Raw genomic sequence first — 24,435 nt, 5'->3', positions numbered from 1 at the left:
TAAAAAGCAAGCAGATTTTTTTGGAAAGGACCATTGATACAGTTTTATAGTAAAGAATTGAACAAAAAGGATATCACTTGAAAAAGATTTTGATGACTTTTATTTTATTTTTTTGTATTTTTCTGAAGTTGGAAATGGGGAGGCAGTCAGACAGACTCCCGCATGCGCCCGACCAGGATCCTCCAGGCATGCCCACCAGGGGCAATGCTCTGCCCATCTGGGGCGTCGCTCCGTTGCAACCAGAGCCATTCTAGCGCCTGAGGCAGAGGCCACAGAGCCATCCTTAGCGCCCAGGCCAGCTTTGCTCCAATGGAGCCTTGGCTGCAGGAGGGGAAGAGAGAGAGAGGAAGGAGAGGGGGAGGGGTGGAGAAGCAGATGGGCGCTTCTCCTGTGTGCCCTGGCCGGGAATCGAACCCAGGACTCCTGCACGCCAGGCTGACACTCTACCACTGAGCCAACTGGCTAGGGCCGATTTTGATGACTTTTCAAAGCCAATTATTTCCCTATGAAAGGCTCCAGATAAACAGTTCCTTCATGACTAAGAAAATTTAGCAAGTCCAGCTGTTCTAAATGGGCACAATCCTGACTGCTTTGTCACTGTAGATGGTATGGACCATCCCTGAGCATGGCTGAGGGAGGGCAGCCCACACATCTAGCCCACTCAGTATTTAGGGAGAGTCAAGCAACTTTCTAAACAGGTCCCTAATCCTGTAAGAAGTCATCTCAAAGAAAGGACAACTTTCCTTAGTCCTATCTCTGGTTGCATTCGTTTACCACAAACTCTGTAGGTCTTCAAAAACTTGATCTCACTTCTAGTCTGCACAAGTTCTTAAGCGGCAGAGCAGAATGGAGTTAATGCAGCTAGGTTCTGCATACAGAGAGTTCTGAGATTTGGCCAGAGAACTCCTCACAAAGAAAATAACTGTAATGAAAATAACTTTGAAAAAAGCTGTAATGGCCAAATGTGGCCAACAGAGGCCACAGTCAATCTCTACCTCTCCCATCCCCATGCACTTCCAGAATTATGATAAAAGCAAAAGATTAAGATTAGGTCCTCTGGTAAAACTTGGAAGAAGAAATTTACAATTGAACAGTGTCTAATTCAGATTCCCAAATAACTAACGAAAATGAGATAATGGCTATTATCTCTAAAGGGAGAATAAGGTCAAGTATATCCTCAATTCAAATAAAATTCAATGTGATTCCATAAATCAAGGCTGTTACCTTTAAACTCAGAGAATTTTTTAGATAATATAAATATAGACTTTCCTAAAGCAATGACTAGGCTATGTGGAGAAGGCACACACAGCGTGTCTAAGTATCTAAGGGATACTCCAGCAGTTCTTGCATACTGTAGAGACACTCAGTAAATTCCTGTTAAATAATAAATTAACACAGTATAGAAAAGCAAAGACAGTATTGTAACTATATTTGAGAGGAAAATACCTATTTTGCAACTTCAGGAACATTACAGGAAGGAAGGCAAGAGGGTTTTATATTTATAAAAAGCAGGGATTGGCAGTCATGATTTTAAAGAGCTAAGAATGCCTTCAAGATACCAGAGATGTTTCCACAAAGGAAGATGAAAACGGAAAAGGCCAACAGGCCTGTGTCAAAAGTTTAATAACCTAAGTACCACTCTACATGGATACAGATAAAAACTGGCTACATTATGGTAGGTACTGAGTACATCCAGGTAATGAATGGTCTTTGTAAAAGACCTGGCATCTGTTACCTTTCAAGTGTTATCTTTCTTCCTTATAAAAGTTAAACCATTCAAGAAAATCAGTATGTTTTTCCAGGTAGTTTCTGAATCTTTGGATCTCACTTGGTAACAACTCACTTTGTCCTGTGCAGAATGCTACAGTATTGCAGAAATTTGATTAAGATACCTTTTCAATATTCAAAAGAAGCCAAAACAAAATTAGAATCTAAAGCCCCTGAGTTATGGCTGGTGTACAGGAGATGCAGAAAACATTCAGTCATTTCCCCCATCCGGCCCAACAATCCATGTTTTGAGTCACCTCACTGGTGACTCCCAAAACGTTCCTGAAATGTTATCTTATTTCCCAACCTTCTCCACATCCACTTAAAGCTGATTCAAATACAGTTCAGAGTATAACTCTATCTTCAGTCAGTCTGATGGCAGCCACTATAATAGCTCTGATTGTTTTCATAGCTGGACGATACTTCCATTTACAGGGATATTTTGTGTTAGAACCAAATAGGGAAACCCTTGTTCTAATATTCAGAGCCACAAAATAAGCTTGTCAAAAACAAACACAGAAACTCAATATTCTAGCTGTCAATGCAATGAGAACAGAGAAGTAAATTCTTTCAAAGATTCTTGTAATTGTGATTAAATAACAAGATAACAAAACAAAAACCACTTCCTATATAATTTTTTTCCCTATAGCAGCAAAATGGCTGAGTATGGTGATGTGTCCTAAGACATATAAGGGATAATATTTATATCTGAGTTAACTGCTAGACTTGTAGAGGATGAGAATTTATTTCTATGTACTAACAACAGAACCATCAAATCACCCTCTTTTCCACCAAGGCTGTCCACAAATAATGGAGGGCTACCACCCCACTACATTGGACAGTTTACTGAAGAATGTCAATGGCTGGGTGAGTGTCCATCTAGGTGAACCTTGCTGCATTCTTAGAGTAACTCTTAAAAGAAAGCTCTTTGAAAAGGAGACCCAGTTGATGCATACAGGTCATAGATCTGCTCACACTGACCCATGTCCCCACCTTCCCTGAAATATCAGATAGGCATAGCAAAACAAGTAGAAGGTTTTCAGTTGGAACCTCAGGCAACAGATCCTAGCTCTACATCCTCCTGACTTACATAAAGACCTTAGGCAAACAAACAAACAAAAAATCTAAAGTCTGAGCTTTAGATTCCTCTCCTACAAATGAGAGAATGAAGCGACTCACCTACTCACTCCTTAGATTTCTAAAGCCATGCAACATAACTGCAATTATAAGCATAAATTAATGGGGCTATAAGTTCTTATTGCTTGTTCTATAAACTAAAAACCAGTCTTCTGGTTAAAGTTGTCCATTCATACTCTGAGCTAGACTACTAGAACAGTAAGATAACAGAAACATTAACACACCTCAGGATTAAGTGACTGACTTAGGCAGGTGGAACTCAATACTACAAAGAATGTTCCCCCAAATTTAAGAATGCTTAAAGAATCCTCATTACTTGGTTACTGAACCAAATAGAAACATCCCAACTTTGGAAATTTCTATAAAGATTAGAGTTGAATGACAACTACAAATTTTACTTGGAAAAATATTCCAATGTACAAAGTGCTGAAAACCACATACCTGCTTAACAGCTGTTTACTATAGTGCTACTCAAAGCTGATCCTGGTGAGATAAGGAGCTTATGCCAGAACCTAAATTAACACATAACTTCCTTCAGTGAGAAAGTCTTGCTACCAAAAAAAGTTATCATCTAAACGAACAATGTGGTTGATGATGCAGTCTGTCTATGTTCTGGAGCCAGCCAGTCACCTCAACCCACAGTGGTAACCAACAGTTAGTTCATGGCTTGGCAGCTGGTTACAGGCCACACTTGAGGGGAATACTGGTATACTATTTAGAAACAAATTTTTTAAAAAATGTGTTAAAGCTTATCTAATACGAAGAAAGCAGAAAATTTCTCTGGATAGCTCTACCAAATAAAGCGCTTTCCTTTTACTGACAGACTAAATGAATCCAGGTGCTCTTCTTTCAGGAAAATCTAAAAAAGAATATCTCAATAATCAGTAATAATCCTTGCTGTAGACTCCATTACTACTTATTTATTTAATTTTTCCATTGCTTGGAGAAAGAGAGAGAGAGAGAAGCATCAACCTGTTGTTTCCCTTAGCTGTTGTGCACTCACTGCTTCTCGGATGTGCCCTGACTGGGGATTGAACCCATGACCTCCCCTCAGCATGCTAGGATGACTCTCTATCCACTCAACAACCCAGCCAAGTCCTAGATTCCATTACTTCTTGAGAACTAATGTAACATCCACTTTAGAGGCTTTGCTCCCTCCACTACATTCTCTACACCAGTGGTCCCCAACCCCCGGGCCGCGGACCGGTACTGGTCTGTGGGCCATTTGGTACTGGTCTGCAGAGAAAGAATAAATAACTTACATTATTTCTGTTTTATTTATATTTAAGTCTGAACGATGTTTTATTTTTTAAAAATGACCAGATTCCCTGTTACATCCATCCAAGACTCACTCTTGACGCTTGTCTTGGTCATGTGATACATTTATCCGTCCCACCCTAAAGGCCGGTCCATGAAAATATTTTCTGACATTAAACTGGTCCATGGCCCAAAAAAGGATGAGAACCACTGCTCTACACCACTGCCTATCTACCTAAAATACCTATCTGTCCATGTTACTTCCCCTACTCTAGAACTTGTGAAGTCCCAACCTACAAATCAGCCTAGTAAGCAACAGCCTCCACCCTAAACTTTGGCTTTGTATCACTGGCCCCTGGCCATTATAATCCCATCCTCTTCAGAGACTTCTCTTAGATTTAAACTTTCTTCTGCCTCCAATGCCTTTCCCTTTACAACTACATGTTAAAGTACTAAAGCTACCTTCACATATGCTCTCCTCTTCATCCCTCTAAATCTCTCCCCACTCTACCCACACCTACTTCCAGAGACTCTCCCCCTTGGCTCTTCAGTAGCAATTTACCTACCCCTTGATAAATTTGCCCTGTCTTTGTGTTACTGGAACACACATGAGTAATATGGTGGGAACAAAATCACTTCGATTTTAATGACTGCTGTTATTGTCCATGTTCTTGAGTTAATTTGGTATCTGGAGTCACTAGAACGTAAGCCCCTTGAGTGCTTAGAACTGGGCCTAGATTTTGGCAAATGTTCAATAAATACTTGTTGACTGACTGTGATTTGCTTTAAAATACTCCAGAGACCATAAGGGGGCTGGATGGATGAAATAAGATTGGCATGGAAAAGTAAAAAGTCAATTACAGTACTCCTTCTACTTTTGAATGTTTGAAAATTTCCATAATAAAGTTGGGAAATAATTATTTGTGCATAAGTCCCATGACACTGTGGTGTCTTACATAACAAGGACTGTCTTATTCAATTCTATAATCCTTTATATAACTTTGTAGAGTATTAAAAGTTTATTGAATTGTTGAGTTAACCTCTACTTCATTCTTTTTTAATCTCTCTCATTCTATTTTGTTAATTCTGCCAGAAGGCTGCCCCCACCCACCCCACTCCACCTCCCAAAAGCTCTGCAAGAAAAATTTGGATCCAGAATGGTGGAGACGGGAACCAAGGCATTCCCTGAAAGTCTGTCCTTCTCTGGTATGAGCCCCATAAAGCTTAAAGGTATATAGGGAGAGGTTAAGATGTCCCATGGATCTTAAAGTTAGGATCTCACCACTTTTAGTAAGAGTAGCTAAACTGGTCTTCCTCAGAATTGTAGATACTCTTACTCCTGATATGGGAGTTGGTAAAAATTCTGCTGAATACAAACATTTGAATTTCACTCACCCCTAAAAATTTGAACTGACTTACACAATCTAAGCCTATCACACAGTTGTTAAAATACTGTCACTCTCCCAAACTGAACATCGCTTCCATGCTTCTGTCATACTAAGTAAAGGATGCTCCTATGCGTCTGAGTCAACAAGTACCTACCATAAGCATCAGCTAGGTAGCACCATTTGGTTACTAGGCCATTAAAAACTTTAGCCTATAAACACAAAACTGAAGTCATAAAGAGCACACAGAGCTAAAGCACATGATGGGAGCCACAACATAAAGAAAGGAAATATCACGTCTCATTTACATGGGTCTCTTGAAATAGGTGGTCACCGCTAAATAAAAAGATTAACATCTAGCTAGTCTTCATTAAACATCTAAAGATAAATGCTTAAACAGACATATACATTTGCAAATATACAATAATAATCCCTTCCTCCACAGCTCAGAGTTAAGGAACAATCAGAAAAAGTCACGTCATTTCTGCCCTCAGAGTTCATATGTATATGTGTATATAGTCACCCACACATATTTTCCCCCCAAATTATTTTCAACTGAACCTAAGAAATTTTGTAAAGTTCTGTTTGTCCTCAACTTACAGCTTGTCCATTGGCTTCATAAAGTGGGCATTTCTGCTTGATCTTGGCCAGTTCCATATTTACTTGTTTGCTGACCACAGCCATGGGGTTCCCTCCTAGGAAAAACTCAAATGATTAAATTCAAAATATCTATGAAAAGAGAACAAAAACCTCTAAGCAAAAAATATTTTTACTCAAATTTAAAATAATCTAAGCTTGTGTGTGTGTGTGTGTGTGTGTGTGTGTGTGTATAAAATGCCCAAAGTAAAACAAATGTGTAAGATAAACACAAAGAAAGCCAAAAATTACCTATAATCCCACAAAGTTAACATTTTATTACAGATCCTTCTAGATTTGATATGCATAAAATTACAGACATACACAAAAGGATCAATACATACGTATTGTTTTGTAATCTCTCTTTACAATTGAGCAATAAACTGTGGACATCCTTTCAGGCAAACATGGAATTACCTATTTTTAGTGGCTGTATAGTTCTCATTGTGTAACAATTTCACCTTCTCATCTGTGGTTTTTAATGTTCTGCTAGGCCTCATTAAAAATGTCCCAAATACAACATAGTCTACCTGTCTATGTTCTTAGGATAATTTCCAAAACTGGATCTGCTAGGCCCAAATATCTCTACAATTTAAATGTTGCACGTATTGATATATCCTTTCAGGAAGACTATTTGTCAATATACCTCTGACTAAGAATAGTGTATTCTAAGCCAATCTACAATATTTTGAAATAGATCTATGCCTTTAAAATACAAGCTTAAACGATCTTATGAATTTCAGCTATGTGTATTAACAGCACAAAACCACTTACCAAGACCTGTTACTACCATGGCTCCAAGATCAGCCACATAGTTTCCTTTGCGAAATGTGGCAACTCGTCCACCTACACGATCCTGTTTTTCAGAAATTAAACAGCTAACATCATCAATTCTGTTTTAACCAAAAGACCCTGGCATGGTACAATCCCAGGCCTCTGTCTTCTATAATTTAAAAAAAAGGGACAGAGATTACATGGAGTATAATAAACAGTGTAGTGGACACAAAGAGCAAATGGGGTTTAAGTGGAAGACTATTTGAGGGACAGGTAGGTATATGACATATAAAATGGTACAGAATTATGATGTGAAGTAGGAAGAAATTTGATAGAATACATTTAGTCACAGGTCCTGTTCTCTCTCTATCCAGCTGTCTCTAATACCACTAATGGACAGGCTAAGCACAGGTCACACACATATACAGTGTGTCCGTAAAGTCATGGTGCACTTTTGACCAGTCACAACAAAAGACGATAAAAATGTGAAATCTGCACCAAATAAAAGAAAAACCCTCCCAAGTTTCTGTAGGACGATGTGGCAGCATGTGCGCATGCGCAGATGATGACGTAACACTGTGTATACAGTGGAGCAACCCGTGGCCATGCCAGTCGAGATGTGGACGGTACAGAGGAAAGTTCAGTGTGTTCTGTGGCTCACTAAATTCCAATCCGTGACCAAAGTGCAATGTGAATTTATCGGCATGTTTATAACGAAGCGCCACCACATAGGAATAACATCACTCGGTGGGATAAGCAGTTGAAGGAAACCGGCAGTTTGGTGGAGAAACCCCGTTCTGGTAGGCCATCAGTCAGTGACGAGTCTGTAGAGGCTATACGGGATAGCTACCTAAGGAGCCCTAAAAAATCTATGCGTGAGCCCACATCAAACCGCACTGAATAGGTATGAAACTGGGAGAGTTCTCCTTTTATTTGGTGCAGATTTCACATTTCTATTGTCTTTTGTTGCTTTCCTGTGACCGGTCAAAAGTGCACCATGACTTTACAGACACACTGTATATGTACTCAAAAATTGCAACACTAAATACCACTTTGCTACCACTGAGTTTCGACTCCTGCCCTCTAGGGCCCAAAGTCAGCTGTGAATGATTTCATAGATGATTTATTTGACAAATGGTTCTCCAGAGCAGGCCCATGCTCAGGGGCAGAATATCATGCATGAACTGTTACCAATATTGCTTCTTTTAAATAGGCCCAAGTTTATCTCTGCTGACTAGGGATTTTGAAGTATGGGGCAACTTTACTGAGCTGTAGAGGTATTTCAACCATGGTTAAATAATACGGTCATACAAACTCCCAAGAAAACAAACAAAGCAAAACCAAAACCTATAGAGTAGAGCCCTACATGGGCAGGAATCATAATGACCCCAACATTCGTTACTGTTTTTTTAATACACAGGACACAGAGGGTACACAATTGTTTTCTGAATTAATACAATATTATCTTTAGTATAAGTGTATCAGAAATTGTTTGTGATTTGCCCATATTTGAAGACTTTTTTAAAATTAGCAAATTTATAAAAAGCAATGTGGATTGCACTACACAAAACATTTCAAAATCTTTTATAGAATTTTAGGTCATTTAGCCTGACTGGTGGTGGCTCAGTAGATAACGTTGACCTGGGATGCTAAGGTCCCAGGTTTGAAACCCTGAGGTTGCTGGCTTAAGCATGGGCTCATCGGGCTTGAGCACAGGCTTCCGCTGTGTCCAGACAAAAAGGCCCAGATGCCCACAGCCCCACCCTCCTCCGCTGCCATAGAACGGCATCCTCGTGGCTAGAGCGGCACCATAGCAAAGAGTGTGATGCTTTCCTAGAGCGTCACCTTAGCCTTTGGAGTTGGCCTCAACACTATCCCAGTCCTAGGGCTTCTGGGCCAGACTGCGGCTCCGAGAGAGACCATTTCATCTAGGGACTTGGGTGCACTGATAGATTCATTCACTCATTCGTGCCTTCACCTATTCATTCGTCAGTCCAAGCAATATTTCTTAGTGCTTATTAGGTGACAAGGGTTTAATTATGGAGTTCTTGCTTTCAAAGTGTACTGTGTAAGGAGGGGAAATGCTGAAATGTAATTGGTAGATCTTCTTACTTAGTTTTAATTGTCCTTGCTTGTCCTGGGGAAATCTTGGGGAGCAAAACAGTTTCATGGTAATAAAACGGACAGTAGTTAGCAATCCAGTTTTGAGTCCAATGGAACTGCTGTTGTATCCAAGGCTTTGTTCATGCTCTGTCTCCCTTAGCACTCCCTCAGTCACACGTCCTTCCATTCCATATACTCCCCTCACCCTACATACAGAACACTGTTTCTACAACAGAATAATTTTTTTTAGCAAGAGACTGAAAGAGAGACAGACAGATAGGAAAGGAGAGAGATGAGAAGTATCAACTTGTAGTTGCATCACTTTAGTTGCTTACTGATTGCTTCTCATATGTGCCTTGATTGGGGGCTCAAAGCAAGCCAGTGACCCCTTGCTCAAGCCAGCAACCTTGGGCTCAAGCCAGTGACCATAGGATCATGTCAATGATCTCACGCCCAAGCCAGATGAGCCTGTGCTCAAGTTGGTGACCTTGGGGTTTCAAACTTGAGTCCACAGCTCTATCCACTGTGCTACCACCAGTCAAGCTAATAAGTTTTTTTTTTTTTAAATAGTGGGAGTCTAGGGGGGGACCTTTAAGTCACTGGCAATACATAATTAAATCTCAAATTTTTCTCATGAAAATAAAAGGTCTACCGGAAAGTTCTGTCCGTTTTTGGAATAAAACAAAATACAAATTTTTCTTGCCATCAATAAACTTTATTAAATAATATAATTGCCATTATTATTAATGATTTCTTGCCAGTGTGAGGGCAATTTGCATATCCCATTTTTGAAAGATGTTTTATCTTTTGATGCAAAAAAATGAACCAGTGCTTGTTTGATATCTTCTTCATTTTTGAATTTTTTGCCCTTCAAAAAATTTTGTAAGGACAAAAACAAGTGATAGTTGGAGGGTGCTAAGTCCGGGGAATATGGTGGATGCGACAGACATGCTTCTGTAGCATTTCTTCCTTGTTGAAATTGGTAAAAATTACAGTGGCGTAAATGAACTTTATTAGTAGCCATGGGTACACTATCGCTTCACACATAAGACTAACATGAATCAACTTTGTTTTAGTTAATTTGCTACATCAGTATGTATACATTAAGTGATAAAAATAGAGAGGCACACATGCGCCAAATAAACATGTGCTTACATGTCGAAACTTATTGTAATAGAAACGGACAGAACTTTCCGGTAGACCTTATAATTTGAACAGTAGCACCCTAACATATTATTTTTTCCACTATGTCATCATCTCCTTCCTCCTTTAGTTTCCATTTCTCTCTCTAGGAGTAAGAGAAAGGCAGCAAAATCTTGACTTCATCAGGTCCTAAAAGATTGCTGTTGCCCAAGAAGCAACTTCTTTTCCTTGACTACCAAACAAGAAATAGAGTTCACACTGTTCCACTACTGAAAAATATTGGCTCCTGCAAGGGATATGTCCATGAAGGTCCCAAGACTTGCAAATATCCATCATAAGGATATACAGATCATCTGTAGACTCTAAATCCTCATTGAGCACTTTTCAAAGCTTTAGTGTCAAAAATGCTTCAATATAGATAACAGTATCCAAATACTTTGAGTATTAACAGAAATCAATTTGGTTTACTTCAAGTTATATGATATCTCCATTTGCAACAGTAACTTCCTTACATTTCCTTTAGGTCAGGCTTCTAAACCCAAAATAAAATTCTTACCCTAGCTTCCAGGAGTGTGACATCCATTCCAAAACTCTGTAACTGACGAGCTGCTGCCAAGCCTGAGACTCCAGAGCCTATGATAATTACCTTTCCTGTCTTTTTAGCTGAAAGCAAAAAAATGAACAAAATTAGAATATTTTGTTGCAGGTCTGAGTTTATATTTTATCATAAAAACCTCTTAACATGTCATGATGTCTTACAAAGTAAACAATTCAGTTATTTATAAAATATGAAAACTATCTAAATACAAATTAGCAAATATATAAAACTTATAAACTTCAACTCAATGTTGAAAATTTTATAAATAAAATCCTGTATGTTGGAATTTACTTTCTCATTGTTTTCAGTTACATGTTCCAGTATCTGTCATCCTTGGTTAACTTACTATGAATACTTGTGTTTTATTAACTTAAAATTATGCTAGGACAGTTTGGCCAACCACCATATTCATCCTTAAAGCTATTTTCTTTAAGCTCTACTTCTATAGTCTTCAGTATCCCTTCTAGAAGAATTATTAAAGCATCAAAAATAATGTTATTATTTAAAAATAATAAATGAATGTATTGATTCTCAAAATATCCCCGTCTCCTGCATTTCTGGCAGACATTACCCTAAGACCATAAAAGGAGTAAACAGTACTTAAAAAATAAAAAAGCAACCTTCAGCAGTATGAAAACTGGTCAATGAGAGAAAACCTCAAACCTCCTTTCATAACTCACTTCTCTCATTTTTAACAAATTTTATTTTATTCTCCTTAAATTGAAAATCCAATAACCTTTATTACGTACCTACCAAACCAGAAATTATAGGAAGTGCATTTATGAAAAGATTTTAATTTTGACTTATAAGATGAACTCTGGAATATTTTGACTCCAAATACATACAGATTTAGAAAATAAATAAATAAATAAAACATGCCAAAAGCCTCCTGGAAATAAAATTGAGTCCTAGAACTGTCACTTGAAATTATGAAATGCACTGGCCAGGTTCTTACTTGGGAGGGGTTTTATCCTCTTATAGATGCCGAAGTTGATAAGACCATGACGCTCTAAGTAACTGTGAACTCGGTGAACAAGCACAGTATCACCTATAGAATAAATGAATTTAAAAACATGTTAATATTTTTAGCAATTTAAACAAAAAAAGTATTTTATTTCTCCATTATGAAGTCATCCTATACATTTGTCCCATAAGTTGCAGGTCATGTGCCTCTTTCAGAAAAGTAATTCTTACAACTATTAATCTGTGAGGTAGTACAAAATGTGCATCACATTGTTAGAAATTTTTGAGAATGATATTCCATTGTAGATGAAATACAAGTCAAAACTAACCCTTTTACATGTAGTATTATACTCATTTACTTTGGCAAAACCTTTACAAGATTTTGTTGGTGGCAAGTGGGAAATGAGAAAGCCAGATAGCCAGTCAACTGAACACCAACAAAGTACACCATGGATTAAAGATGGAACATAGGTCTGGGGAAATTATTAGCAATCTCCTGAACTCACTTATCTGTCAATGCAATTTAAAAACCAGAAAAATAATCACAAACATACAAAACAGTTTTTCTCATTTTTGCACAATACAAGGTGAAATAAGAAAAATATGAACAAAAAAATTCATTATCAAGAACCCATAAGGCTCCTGGAAGGAAATATCAATTTTCACAATCCAATCCAAAACCGTCCTACTGAACATATTACTTACTGTTGTAAGGTGCTTCTAACTGTTGGAGAGTAGCCTCAAATGTCAGCTGAATCTTTGGATTATCCAACCACAACTGCAACTGTATTTAAATGATAGAAATTGTATTACATACAATTAGATGTATATATCATTTGACCACTTTGAAGGACCCAAATATGAGCTTTCCTTTCATCTAAACAATAAGTTATATTCCTGACAAAGAAACTAAATGAAATGCAGAATCATATCAAATGAGTGAATTACTGAAGAAGCTGGGAGATCTTTAACCTAAAAAAGAAAAGAATATACTTAGTAACTTGCCAAGATCATACAACTAATGGATCAACCTGGATTATATGACTCCAGAGACAGGGAGTAGGTAAAATCGCCAAAATCAGACGATAAATTAGATATGCACAGGTGGAGGGGGAAACTCCTCAGTTTTTGGCTTGTGCAACTAAATGAGTTAGTATGCCATTCACTGAATGAAGATCACTAAAGAAGAGATAATAAATTTAGTTTCAAGACTGTCAAGAGGAGATATAAGACTGGCTTCTTGATAGATAGCTGGGACTCAGGGAAGAGTTAAGGTCTAGAGCATTTGTTTATGGGTGGTAACTAAAGCCAAAACTGTAGAAGAGGGGTTGTGGAGAAAGAACAGATAGCAGAGGACCTTAAGGAGCCTTAACTCCAACCAGTTCACATAGGGCCTGTTGTTCCAAGCATAAGCCTACAAAGCAGAGAATATAGCCAGGGAAGCAGAAAAAACCCGTAACATTATGTTAAGCTAAAGGAGTAGTGTGTTTAAGATAAAAAACAGTGGTTAATTATTTAAAATACTGCTGAAGAAGCAGGAAGACGAGAAATGAAAAATACTGTGGTGTGACCAATAGGCTCTAACATGAATTCTCTTCACATGGAATATGTATCTTCAAAATGCAAGACCAACTACATACCACCATATTTAAGTCTTAGCTAAAACTTAGTAAAGATTGCTCCACTGACAAGTTTTGCCAAAAAAGGGATTTGGTCATGTATAAATAAATCCAATTAAGAAATATAACCAAATTCATATACACCTCTACTTTTCTCTGTGGCTACTCTCAAGGAAAAATAGAATTCCTTAAGTATACTCTGGGCCTAAGCTCCTCACTACCCCAACATAAGCTTTCTTCTTCCTTCCATCCTATAAAATAAAACTCAGGTCACAAGTGAACACTCCTCGTAGGTCAGACAAACAAAAGATAATTTTGTCGAAAAAAATCCACTTAGATCAAATGTTGATATGCTACACACAGATGTGGATTGAACTGCAAGACAAGTCAGCCTCAAAAATACACAGAAGCTTTTCCATTTACTTTTTAAAAAATCAACCCGTTTTTTCTTCACAACAGAGAACCTTTAGTCTATATTAATAAAACCCAGTGTAACCTACCAATCATTCCAGCTAAACAAATTTAGCAGTAATTTTGCAATCTAACAGACAAAATAAAGAAGTTAGTGGTGGTTAAAAAGCAGACACAGCCCTGGCCGGTTGGCTCAGCGGTAGAGCGTCAGCCTAGCGTGCGGAGGACCCGGGTTCGATTCCTGGCCAGGGCACATAGGAGAAGCGCCCATTTGCTTCTCCACCCCTCCGCCGCGCTTTCCTCTCTGTCTCTCTCTTCCCCTCCCACAGCCAAGGCTCCATTGGAGCGGAGATGGCCCGGGCGCTGGGGATGGCTCTGTGGCCTCTGCCTCAGGCGCTAGAGTGGCTCTGGTCGCCGCCCAGGATGGGCGGAGCATCGCCCCCTGGTGGGGAGAGCGTCACCCCTGGTGGGCGTGCCGGGTGGATCCCGGTCGGGCGCATGCGGGAGTCTGTCTGACTGTCTCTCCCTGTTTCCAGCTTCAGAAAAATGGAAAAAAAAAAAAAAAAAAAAAAGGCAGACACACTAAAATGACATCTCTGAGCTAACTTCAAAATAGCTAAAATTATCATGTAAATTTGCTTGTTTTCACCCTAAAGGACAATGAATATGTTCTGAAGAGTGCCTTGCCCTCCTCTCTCCTCCACTCTATGGCTAAAGAATTTCTGATGAATAAAGGACATGAAAGAAAAATTCACAGAAGAAATACAAGTAACAAATGTGAAATAGCAGTCTAAGTAATCCAAGAAATGGAAAATAAATAAAAAGAAGAAAAAGAATAAAAGGAAATAGTTTGGGTTTATTATAGCAGCACAGATTATCACTGTTTTAATTTAAAAAACAAGGGCAATGGGGGTGTCACCTATAGCCTTTTTGGGAAGCAATCTGGCAATGTGTATCAAAGTGTAAGAAGTGTTCATATTTTTTTAACAAGGCAGTCTTCCTTCTAAAACTCTATCATAAGGAAATAATAAACAGAAACAGAGCTGTCCAGAGCTTAATTATAACATGGCAAAAATGGACATTTAAGTGTCCAATAGTTAAATTATGGTTCAACTGTCAGAAAAAATATTATGCAAACATTAAAAATCAATTATGACCTGCCCAGTGGTGATGCAGTGGACAGAGAGTCAGCCTGGGACACTGAGGTCCCAGGTTCGAAGCCCCGAAGTCACCGGCTTTAGCATGGGATCATTGACATGATCCCATCCTTGGTCACTGACTTGAGTCCAAGGGTGCTGGCTTGAGCGAGGGGTCACTGGTTCGGCTTGAGCCCCCTGGTCAAGGCATGTATGAGAGCAATCAATGAACAACTAAAGTGACACAACTATGAGTTGATGCTTCTCATCTCTCTCCCTTCCTGTTTCTCTACCCCCAACCCCAACCCCTTGCCCTTAAAAAAAAAAAATCAATTATGGTGGTGCTGCAGTGGATAGAGCGCCAACCTGGGACGCTGAGAACCCAGGTTCGAAACCCTAAGGTTGCTGGCTTGAACACAGGCTCACCAGCTTGAGCATGGGATCATCGACATGAAACCATAGTTGCTGGCTTGAGCGAGGGGTCACTGGCTCAGAGGGAGCCCCCTTGGTCAAGGCATGTATGAGAAAGCAATCAATGAAGAACTAAGGTGCCACAATAAAGAATTGATGCTTCTCATCTCTCTCCCTTCCTGTGTGTGTGTGTCTCTTTCTCTCTCTCAAAAAAGTCAATTATTTATTTAGCTAGAAGACGAGTTTGAGCCAGATGAGTAGAAGAGAATAATGGTTTCTCTTGTCCTGAGAAGAAAAGACAAAGTGATTATTTTAAAAGTATATCTTTATGTGTAAAGATTCCCACTGTGTTTATGAGGTTGTGAGGAATGAAAAGAAACATAAGAATAAGAGTAAGTACAATCTCAATTTTGTAAAATTAAGAATTACATATAATTTAAAAAATATTAGTAGAGAGAAAAGCCAACTAATTTTTAACAATGGTTCTCTCTTTCCCCCATATTCTCTATAAAAGTAGTAACATACTTTGTTTAATGAGATGGAAAAAAGAACTTACTGTGCGGTTTCTAATAAATAGAAAGACCTTCTGGGTCTGCTGTGGGCCACTGATGATGTCCGGAAAACAGGCTGCTTCCTGAGAAGTCATGCGGTCGTGAGGGAGTCTGCTCTGGAACGCTGCGCCCTCCACACCTAGCAGAAAAAGCATAGGACTTCTGGGAAAGGGGAAGTGAATACAAAATGAGGGGTAATGATTAGGCCTCCAACTCCTTTTTGGCCTGAAGAACCTCTGTAAAGCTTTGCCTCATTCACAGCCTGATCTCACCTCCATTGTTGTTTTTATTTTCACCTCCATTTAAAAAAAAATTTCAATAGTATCATTAATAGTGTACAATAAATTTAAAACTAAAGAATCAGAAAAAAGGAAAATATACTGACACAAATCAAGAGAGACTATGGAGTGAAATACACCATCACCTGCCCTCTATGAGGACTAGAGCAAGAAACATGAAGGACTGTAAGATTTAATAATCAACAGCATGAAATACATGGTCTCATCAATGGCACCATCCATTAGTTCCCATAATTCAATGCTGGCAAGCAGTGAGAGAAGTTAAGCAGACGACAATGATGAGACAAAGAAAGTAAGGAATTTACATTTTCTGGCAGAAAATTTAGAAATGGTTTACTACATATTCCAAGTAAAATATGTTACTACATATACTATACAGTACATATATAAAAGTAAAATATGTTGTTTTGAAACTCTTTAAATTGGGTATTAAATTGGTGTTTTTAAATGCTGGTAGTTAAGTACATCTTTATCAGATGTCCTTAGAAATACATGTGCATATATTTTATTTCTATTTCTAAAATCACTTTATAAAAATTTGCTTAACCACTAGCTTATGAAATAGTGACACAATTTAAAGAGTTTCAAAATACAGTAACACTGAAGTAATTATATATAGCTAATAAGCACCAAATATCCATATTTAATTATTTTAAAGCACTTAAGAAGTTAGAGGCACTAATTATGGAAGCGAAATGAAAGAAAAAGGCATTAGTTAAGATTAGGAGAGTAAAAAAAACAAGGCAAGTAAAGTTGTAATTGAGAAAATTATAGCTAAGCTATTTAGGTGTTTCCACAAAGACATTCAAACACTACATTATCTAGAAAAAAATAATGGTTAACAAGAGGTCAAGCAAAAATGCCTAATGCTAGTATGGGCTGCACATTAAGAAACACTATTCCTGGAGACAAGGAGAAAAATCTATCCATCCACAGCAAATAATGAGGGCACAACTACTGTGTTCAGCTTACTAAATCAAATCAACAATCTTTACATTTAATAAATCCCAACCTAAAATTAAAGACTGTCAGGATAACTAATTATTCCTGAAGAAAAATACAATCAGTAAGAGCCACACTGCTGAGGGTGAAGAATGAAATTAAGGCAAGAAAAGAAGAAATGCTGAAAATAGAACCAAGACCAAAATCATGTCACATTATAAGGATAATTATCTATATAACAACAATAATAATCCTGAGTATTTGAACCAAATATCTCTAATTGCTTGGTATATTTCTTTTTTTTTGACAACCATACTTTCTTCCATAATGGTTGTATTACTTTACATTCCCACCAACAGTGGATGAGGGTTCCTTTTTCTCCACAGCCTCTCCAACACTTGCTATTACCCGTCTTGTTGATAATAGCTCATCTAACAGGTGTGAGGTGGTATCACATTGTAGTTTTGATTTGCATTTCTCTAATAATTAATGAAGATGAGCATCTTTTCATATATCTGTTGGCCATTTGTATTTCTTCCTGGGAGAAGTGTCTGTTCATGTCCTCTTCCCATTTTTTAATTGGATTGTTTGTTTGTTGTTGAGTTTTATGAGTTCTTTGTATATTTTGGATATTAGGCCCTTATACAAGCTGTTGTTTGAAAATATTATCTCCCATTTAGTTGGCTGTCTGTTTATTTTGTTGTCAGTTTCTCTTGCTGTGCAAAAAATTCTTAGTCTGATGTGGTCCCATTCATTTATCTTAGTCTTCACTTCCCTTGCCTTTGGAGTCAAATTCATAAAATGCTCTTTAAAACCAAGGTCCATGAGTTTAGTACTTATGTTTTCTTCTATGTACTTTATTGTTTCAGGTCTTATATTTAGGTCTTTGATCCATTTTGAATTAATTTTAGTACAAGGGGACAAACTGTAGTTGAGTTTCATTCTTTTGCATGTGGTTTTCCAGTTTTCCCAGCACCATTTGTTGAAGAGGCTTCCTTTTCTCCATTGTGTGTTGTGGCACCTTTATTGAAAATTATTTGACCATATATACGTGGTTTTACTCCTGGGCTTTCTATTCTGTTCCATTGGTCTGAGTGTCTATTTTTCTGCCAATACCATGCTGTTTTGATTGTCGTGGCTGTATAATATAATTTGAAGTCAGGTATTGTAATGCCCCTGCTTAGTATATTTCATGAGTGTCTACTATTAACATAAAAAATCAATAAACTTTATAAACTACTTTTCTCCCTCCCGTAAAAAAAGGATAGTTTTCTTTATTTTCTTCTATATATTTAATAGATGGTCACTGAATACCAATTCTTCTGCAAAATACTATTGTCAATGACAGAAAAACCATTAGAAAAAAACACTAAATTTTATATTACATCTGGCTCCTCATTCCAAGTATTATCATAAGAAATCACTCTAGTATAGCTGACTAACTTTGGGAATCTTGAGCATATGTAACAACTAAGAAATTTTGTTTATATAAGTCGTGTGGCAGTTTTAAAGTATCTTTAAATCTAACATCAATAGTTTAACAAAAGGAATTTAAAGAAGCCAAAAGTTGTGACATTAGTGTATCTGTAGAATACTAGTGCTCTCCATCTCAGTCTTCTATTTAACATCTAAAAATACGTAGTTAACTGTTAAATACTTTATCGGTTTTTAAAATGAAAAATGGTCTCTAAAAAAATCTTGGCAATTTCCTTCCTTTTGGTTTTTAGGGATAAAGACCATTATTTTAAGGAAGGTACTGTTGAAATCAAGGCAAAAGCCTGCAAAATAAAAATCTCACCTTTTTCCAAAGAAACAAAATTAATTTGGTACCTAAAAAACTGTTCAAAAACTAAATGAAAACATCCTTTTTATAGGGTATTTCCAAAATGAACTAATGGACCACACCCTGGATAACCTAACTGCTAAGTGTCTCCTTTAGAGGGAAAAACCTTAAAGACTACAGTTGACATTAATAATATCCTTATTAAAAGGAAGTATCAGCAGTATAGATAATTCACAAATAATTTATACCTGGCTCTGGAATAGAGGGAGGGAGGGGTTTGTGAGCACTTATCAGAATCTAGGTATTCTAGAAACTGAGACTGTTTCAAAGACACTATCCAAATTTTTTAAAAGCTCCAAGGTTGCCTACATACCAATCTTGCCCTTTGTTCAACTACTCTTTCTCACCACTTCACACAGGAAACTCTAACATCACCTTTCAAAATGCAGTCATGCTAAAAGCACAACTTAACCTTTCTAATGGTCTGTCTGGCTCAACACTTTCCCTGAAAACATAATAAAAGTAGTCAAATTACTTAAGGCAACAGTTCAAACCTTTCTGGTTTAGAGCAATTACAGAGGCAGAAAAAGGGAGGCTATAGACCTCCTATTCCATGAAATCATTCCCCCACCCCGATTCTGATATGATCAAAGGTAGCATCTGAGAAAAGTAAGGAAACAGAAATATAAAAATTAACAGAGAAGAAAAGAAGGCCGCCATGAGGTACTTGCCTTTCTTTCTCATAAAGTAGATTAATCAACTATAACTAGGTTTCTAGCTTAAGAGTAAAAACAAAAGCCTCATAGACCTATGTATAAAAGACTACTTGAATACAGTCAACTATATAGATGCATCGTATCCAGTCCTGTGAGAGTTTAAAAATAAAAACAATAAAGAATGAGGGAAAGGAGAGAAAAGAAAAAAGAATCATATGATTTCTTATGCTTTACAGAGGTTTTATTTTTAGGGTAAATGCACACTTTAAATGATTCTATGAGGGAGGATGGAATGAACAGTCTATGCTTAAGAAACAAGACCTCTGGGTTCTCACTCCCCCAACTGTCCCTGCTCAAGACATTTAATTTCGTTTCAGGTCCTAATTCATAAAACGAGTGATACAATACTATCTGTTTGTCTAGGAAGTTAGATGAGATGGCCTCAAGTTTCCTTCTAACTTTTAAGATTTAGGATATATACACTGACTTGATCTGGATTTTAAATAGTCAAGATATGATTCTGGTTCCCAGACACTTATGAGGGTCATTTGGCTTAAGAGAAGAACGTTGATCACTTATATGCACATTTCTAATGCTGACTGATCATTGCACAAATGCATGCTACTGAACGTGACAAAGATCTGAAAGGAGATCTTGAAGGGTTCAGAATAGTCATCACCATTCCTGGAAACACTTAAAATTCATGTTCTACTGTTAAATCTGTAGCACTACAGTTTTATATGAAAGTTTGCTTTTACTTTTGGCAATACAATGTATTGTTTACTTCAGCAAAATAGTAAATTTACTCACATAAAAACAAAAAGCAACAAGAAAACTAAACATATTTCCTCCAGATTGAAGCTCTAAAGGCTATCCCTGACCCTCAACAATTCCACGAAGGTCCAATCATGCATCCTTTGATGAAAACCATTCTTGAAGGCTTGACTCTGAATTAGGATTTTAACTCCTCTAAGATAACCATGTACTACTGCGATCAACTGCCAAACCCTGGACTAGCATTGAAGCGTTGAAAGAAGTCTGTTTCTAACATTCTGGATTCCCTAAATACTATTTTCTGTATGAACACTGAACTATCTTTGCTCCAAGAAAGTAAAATACAAATACTCCCTGGACCTGCAGTATATAAACTACAATAGACAAATTAAAGTAGGCTTAACAGGTGAAAAGTGACAAACTCCAAAAATGAAGTAATATCTATTACAAATCTATCAAAATATAAAACCAGCCCTGACACTGGAACACAAAAACATTCTTTAAGAAGCAAAGGATGAAATCCAGACATACTACTTTGGATTCCTGAATCAAACTTTACCTGTTCCAAACGGGCCTTAAAAATCATTTAACCCTTTATTTTTTCCTAGAAGTAAAAATCGCATCGTTTAGTCTGAAAATAAAAAGCATTTTGAGCAAACCTTTTAAAAAAAATTTTCATGTGAGAAACAAAGTGTTTAAACTGCAAAGTCATTAACTACGTAATGTTTATTGAAAAAAATTTACCCAACACTATGTAACAACCATTTCTAAAAAGAGTCACTTGCCTGTGCAATTCCTCACTAATCTTAGAATGCCTTTCTGTCCTACTTTTTTTTTTTTTTTTTTTTTTGAAGACTTTTAGCCTACGGAGTCTCCTCTCTGTGTATACAGCTATGTTTCTTTTTTAAGGTCCCATGATTCCTAACTCTATGTTTGATCTTGTTTACTGTTACTACAAGGCTGTTGGGGAGAAAGGTACCCACCATCTCCTTAAAAACAGAGAGCGGAGGGCTGAGATCGAGATCGGCCTGAGGACTTCAAAAGGTTTTGCTTGCCTTTGTTCTGGCTACAGTCTCCTAATACTACTCTGTCTTGTGGGTTAAATTTCCCCTGAGCTTCTGGCTAAAACGTGGATACCACAGCCAAAAACACTTGCAAGCATCAATCCCTGACTTGGCGGCTCTTGCTACTAAGTGGCAAGCATCTAACGCCACCCTCACCTGATGCTTGGCCGTCTCCATACCCTCCAGAACTGTCGTCTTGAAGTCCTCCTGCTTGCCCTGTGGAAGGAAAGAGGAGAACTCAGGGACCTTACTCCATAAATTGAGATAATATCTGGACATAAAGGCCTAATAGTTGGTGACTATCGAATTCACCACCAACTAGTAAACCCATATTCAGAGAGCTCCTTCTGGAATCAAGGCCCAGGGAATCACATCATAGTCTTCAAAATTCTGGTCAGGAAATTTCAACTTTACACACTGATTCTTTTTGAAAGGTAGCAGGACAAAATACATAGTATTTCTAATTGCTAAATCCTTGCTGTCAGTCTTATTTAATAGTCAGGGTTGGACGGGGGGGAAAAGGGGTTCCCAATGTCTTTTACTACCTGTTGGCTAGACTGAGTATGAGTGTGACATGAGTTCTAGGATCTGAAGTTGCAGCAATTTGGCATCTGCTCAATATCTCTTTATCTTTCTATCTAAAAAGAATATATATAAGACAACAGGTAAAAGACATAATTTTAATGAAAAATTCTCTCCTTGACTTCAAAGCAGGGTATGTAACAAAATAATTCCGTTCCAAAAAAAGTTTTTTATTTACTATACCATACTAGGCAATGCTAGATCTGAACATGCCAGTGCTTCCTTAGTAAAACTTTAAAACACACTATAAGATGGCCTGCTGTTATATGCCAAGTAACGTAGATAGACACACACGGAGGGCAGACAAGATCTTGGGGAAGCTTCACAATAAGCCTGCTAAGAAAATTTCCTCATTGGTTAATGTGAAGAAATAACTTCAGAAAAGTATCACAGCTTGAAAGATCAACCTGAGAAAGTCAGAATGGATCATCTTCCAGAGTCTTCCAAAATCTATCACCAAGACAGATGCTATACTCCTCTTAAACTCCCAGCTACCTGGTACATTACAGGAAAATACAGTGTGATCTTTGGAAGATATGAAAAGACCATCTCTCAGTGACCGAAAACTGGACAAGCCTCTTTTAAACAGTTTATTAAAAAAAAAAATTAACTAGAAAGCAGATTATTCTACTGTTTAAATTAAAAGGCATAGCAAAGTGAAACTAACATAGCAACCTTGCTGTAAGAATGCTTACAGGTCTGTGAGCCTTAAAATCACATCTTCATCTTTAAGTATATGAAGATGTTTAGATAGATATATATTAGATGCATCGCTAGAAGGTATATGCTCTGCTTTGAAGGTAGAACAAAATTTCATTCTAAAATCATCTCACTATGCTCTTATCTGAAGGACCCTTTAGGTTCTAGAAGGTTAAGCTTCTCAGACAAGGCACAAGGTATATGATCAATGCATATGATTTGTTGTGTAAAGCATTTGGAAAAGGACATATAATTATGAAGAGATGACTCCAATTATATAATCCAAACAGCAAATATATCTTTAAAGTGTGGGCTCTACATTTAAAATTTTACTTTGAAATTTAAATTTTAAAATGTTCATTCTTCTTAACCTCTGGATTCATTCATTAAAAAAAAACCTTTCAAAGTTAAAAAGAATTGTTGTTATTATTTTGTTTGGCTCCAAATAGAACTAAGACCAGAAGATTGAACTGTATTTTGAAAAAGGGAAGAGAGGGGCTCAGACAATAAAATAAATATGGTTTCCAAGAACAACATTTAGGCATTAGAAATAATACAGTTCTTTTCTTTCAAGTTTCCTAGCTTGGCAAAGAACAAAAGCAATGTCTCGTCATGAAGGCATCTAACCACTTCTAAAAAGTAAACAAAAACAAACACCTCTTTTAAGCTAGCATTTAAGTCTGAATTATTTTATCCTTCTATCGTTTTCCTTCTCTTCTCACTATTGGCCATGCAATCCGCTAATTAGCTTATTTTAACCTACAGGTAGCTCTTGACTTTTTTTTTCTGTCAATGGTATTTTAAACAAAAATATGGATTTCTTACCCATTTTATATGGTCAAAAGGTTAATAGGTTGCTGTTTCACAAACTAGGTGGCATAGTCTTTTATAAAGATACTGTTCTTTGATGAAAGATGTAGAAGTATGGAAATCCAAAGTATTACTTATACAAAGAAATAGAAAACTAAGAAATTAATATAAACATATAAGAAATGATGGAAACAAAAACAAAAAATGCTTAAAATTAAGCAAAGAAACAGAATTATCTCTTGACTTGGTGAAGGTTTAATATGTTTGGAAGATGAGGTTGCGATTTTTTTGTAATCATAATATACTCATGAGTATTCTGAGGGTCCTATTTCTCCAGACATCTGAAAACATCATCTTTATTAATTGGGATTCTAGACCAATTCTTTTTCATTTTCTTAAAAGCAGCACACACAAACATTTGTAGCTAACTCTCTATCCAGGTAGTGTCTCTTATTAAAACATATAAAAATACGATATTCACTTGCTCTTTAGGTCTTCCCAGCTTAGGACCCTGCTTCTGACAGTGGCTCATGGAACAGCAGGCAGATACGGTTATCTTCCATGAATTCAAACTCAAAATAGAAAATGAAAATATACAAAAGCAACTTTTTAACATCACTATGATTTTGGCACCACCTCGCAGACTTCCTTTTGTTTTCATTCCCCTCACCCATGCACGTGTACGTGCACGTCCCCTCAAATTTGAAGTAGAGATCCTTATATAGTTTATTTGCACCTATCTTCTCCAAATTGAAAATGCAATCTTTCTGTTTTATCTTACATAGTAGCCTTTTAGTTGTCCTCTAATAAACCTTCTGCAGATCTGTTTAGTAATTCTTGAATAGGTTAAGTATTTTAACTAAAGTCATACTATT

General features: G+C 37.2%; 1 protein-coding gene across 2 annotated transcripts in view; it reads right to left on the bottom strand.

Moving 5' to 3' along the window:
• KDM1A (lysine demethylase 1A) overlaps nt 1-24,435 on the bottom strand; it is a 61,536-nt gene that overhangs the window by 20,380 nt on the left and 16,721 nt on the right. The window contains exons 3-9 of one of the 2 annotated variants that reach the window (XM_066375390.1): nt 21,626-21,685; nt 15,897-16,030; nt 12,469-12,547; nt 11,756-11,848; nt 10,759-10,865; nt 6,957-7,038; nt 6,147-6,241 (exon numbers count right to left, since the gene is read on the bottom strand). In XM_066375390.1, coding sequence (XP_066231487.1) covers nt 6,147-6,241; nt 6,957-7,038; nt 10,759-10,865; nt 11,756-11,848; nt 12,469-12,547; nt 15,897-16,030; nt 21,626-21,685 — 650 coding nt within the window. The remainder of the gene's footprint in view (nt 1-6,146; nt 6,242-6,956; nt 7,039-10,758; nt 10,866-11,755; nt 11,849-12,468; nt 12,548-15,896; nt 16,031-21,625; nt 21,686-24,435) is intronic. The other variant, XM_066375391.1, reaches the window with a different exon arrangement.

Source organism: Saccopteryx leptura, chromosome 3 (genome assembly GCF_036850995.1).
Source record: "Saccopteryx leptura isolate mSacLep1 chromosome 3, mSacLep1_pri_phased_curated, whole genome shotgun sequence".
Classification (NCBI taxonomy): Eukaryota; Metazoa; Chordata; class Mammalia; order Chiroptera; family Emballonuridae; genus Saccopteryx; species Saccopteryx leptura.
This window is presented reverse-complemented; position numbering and strand designations above follow the sequence as displayed.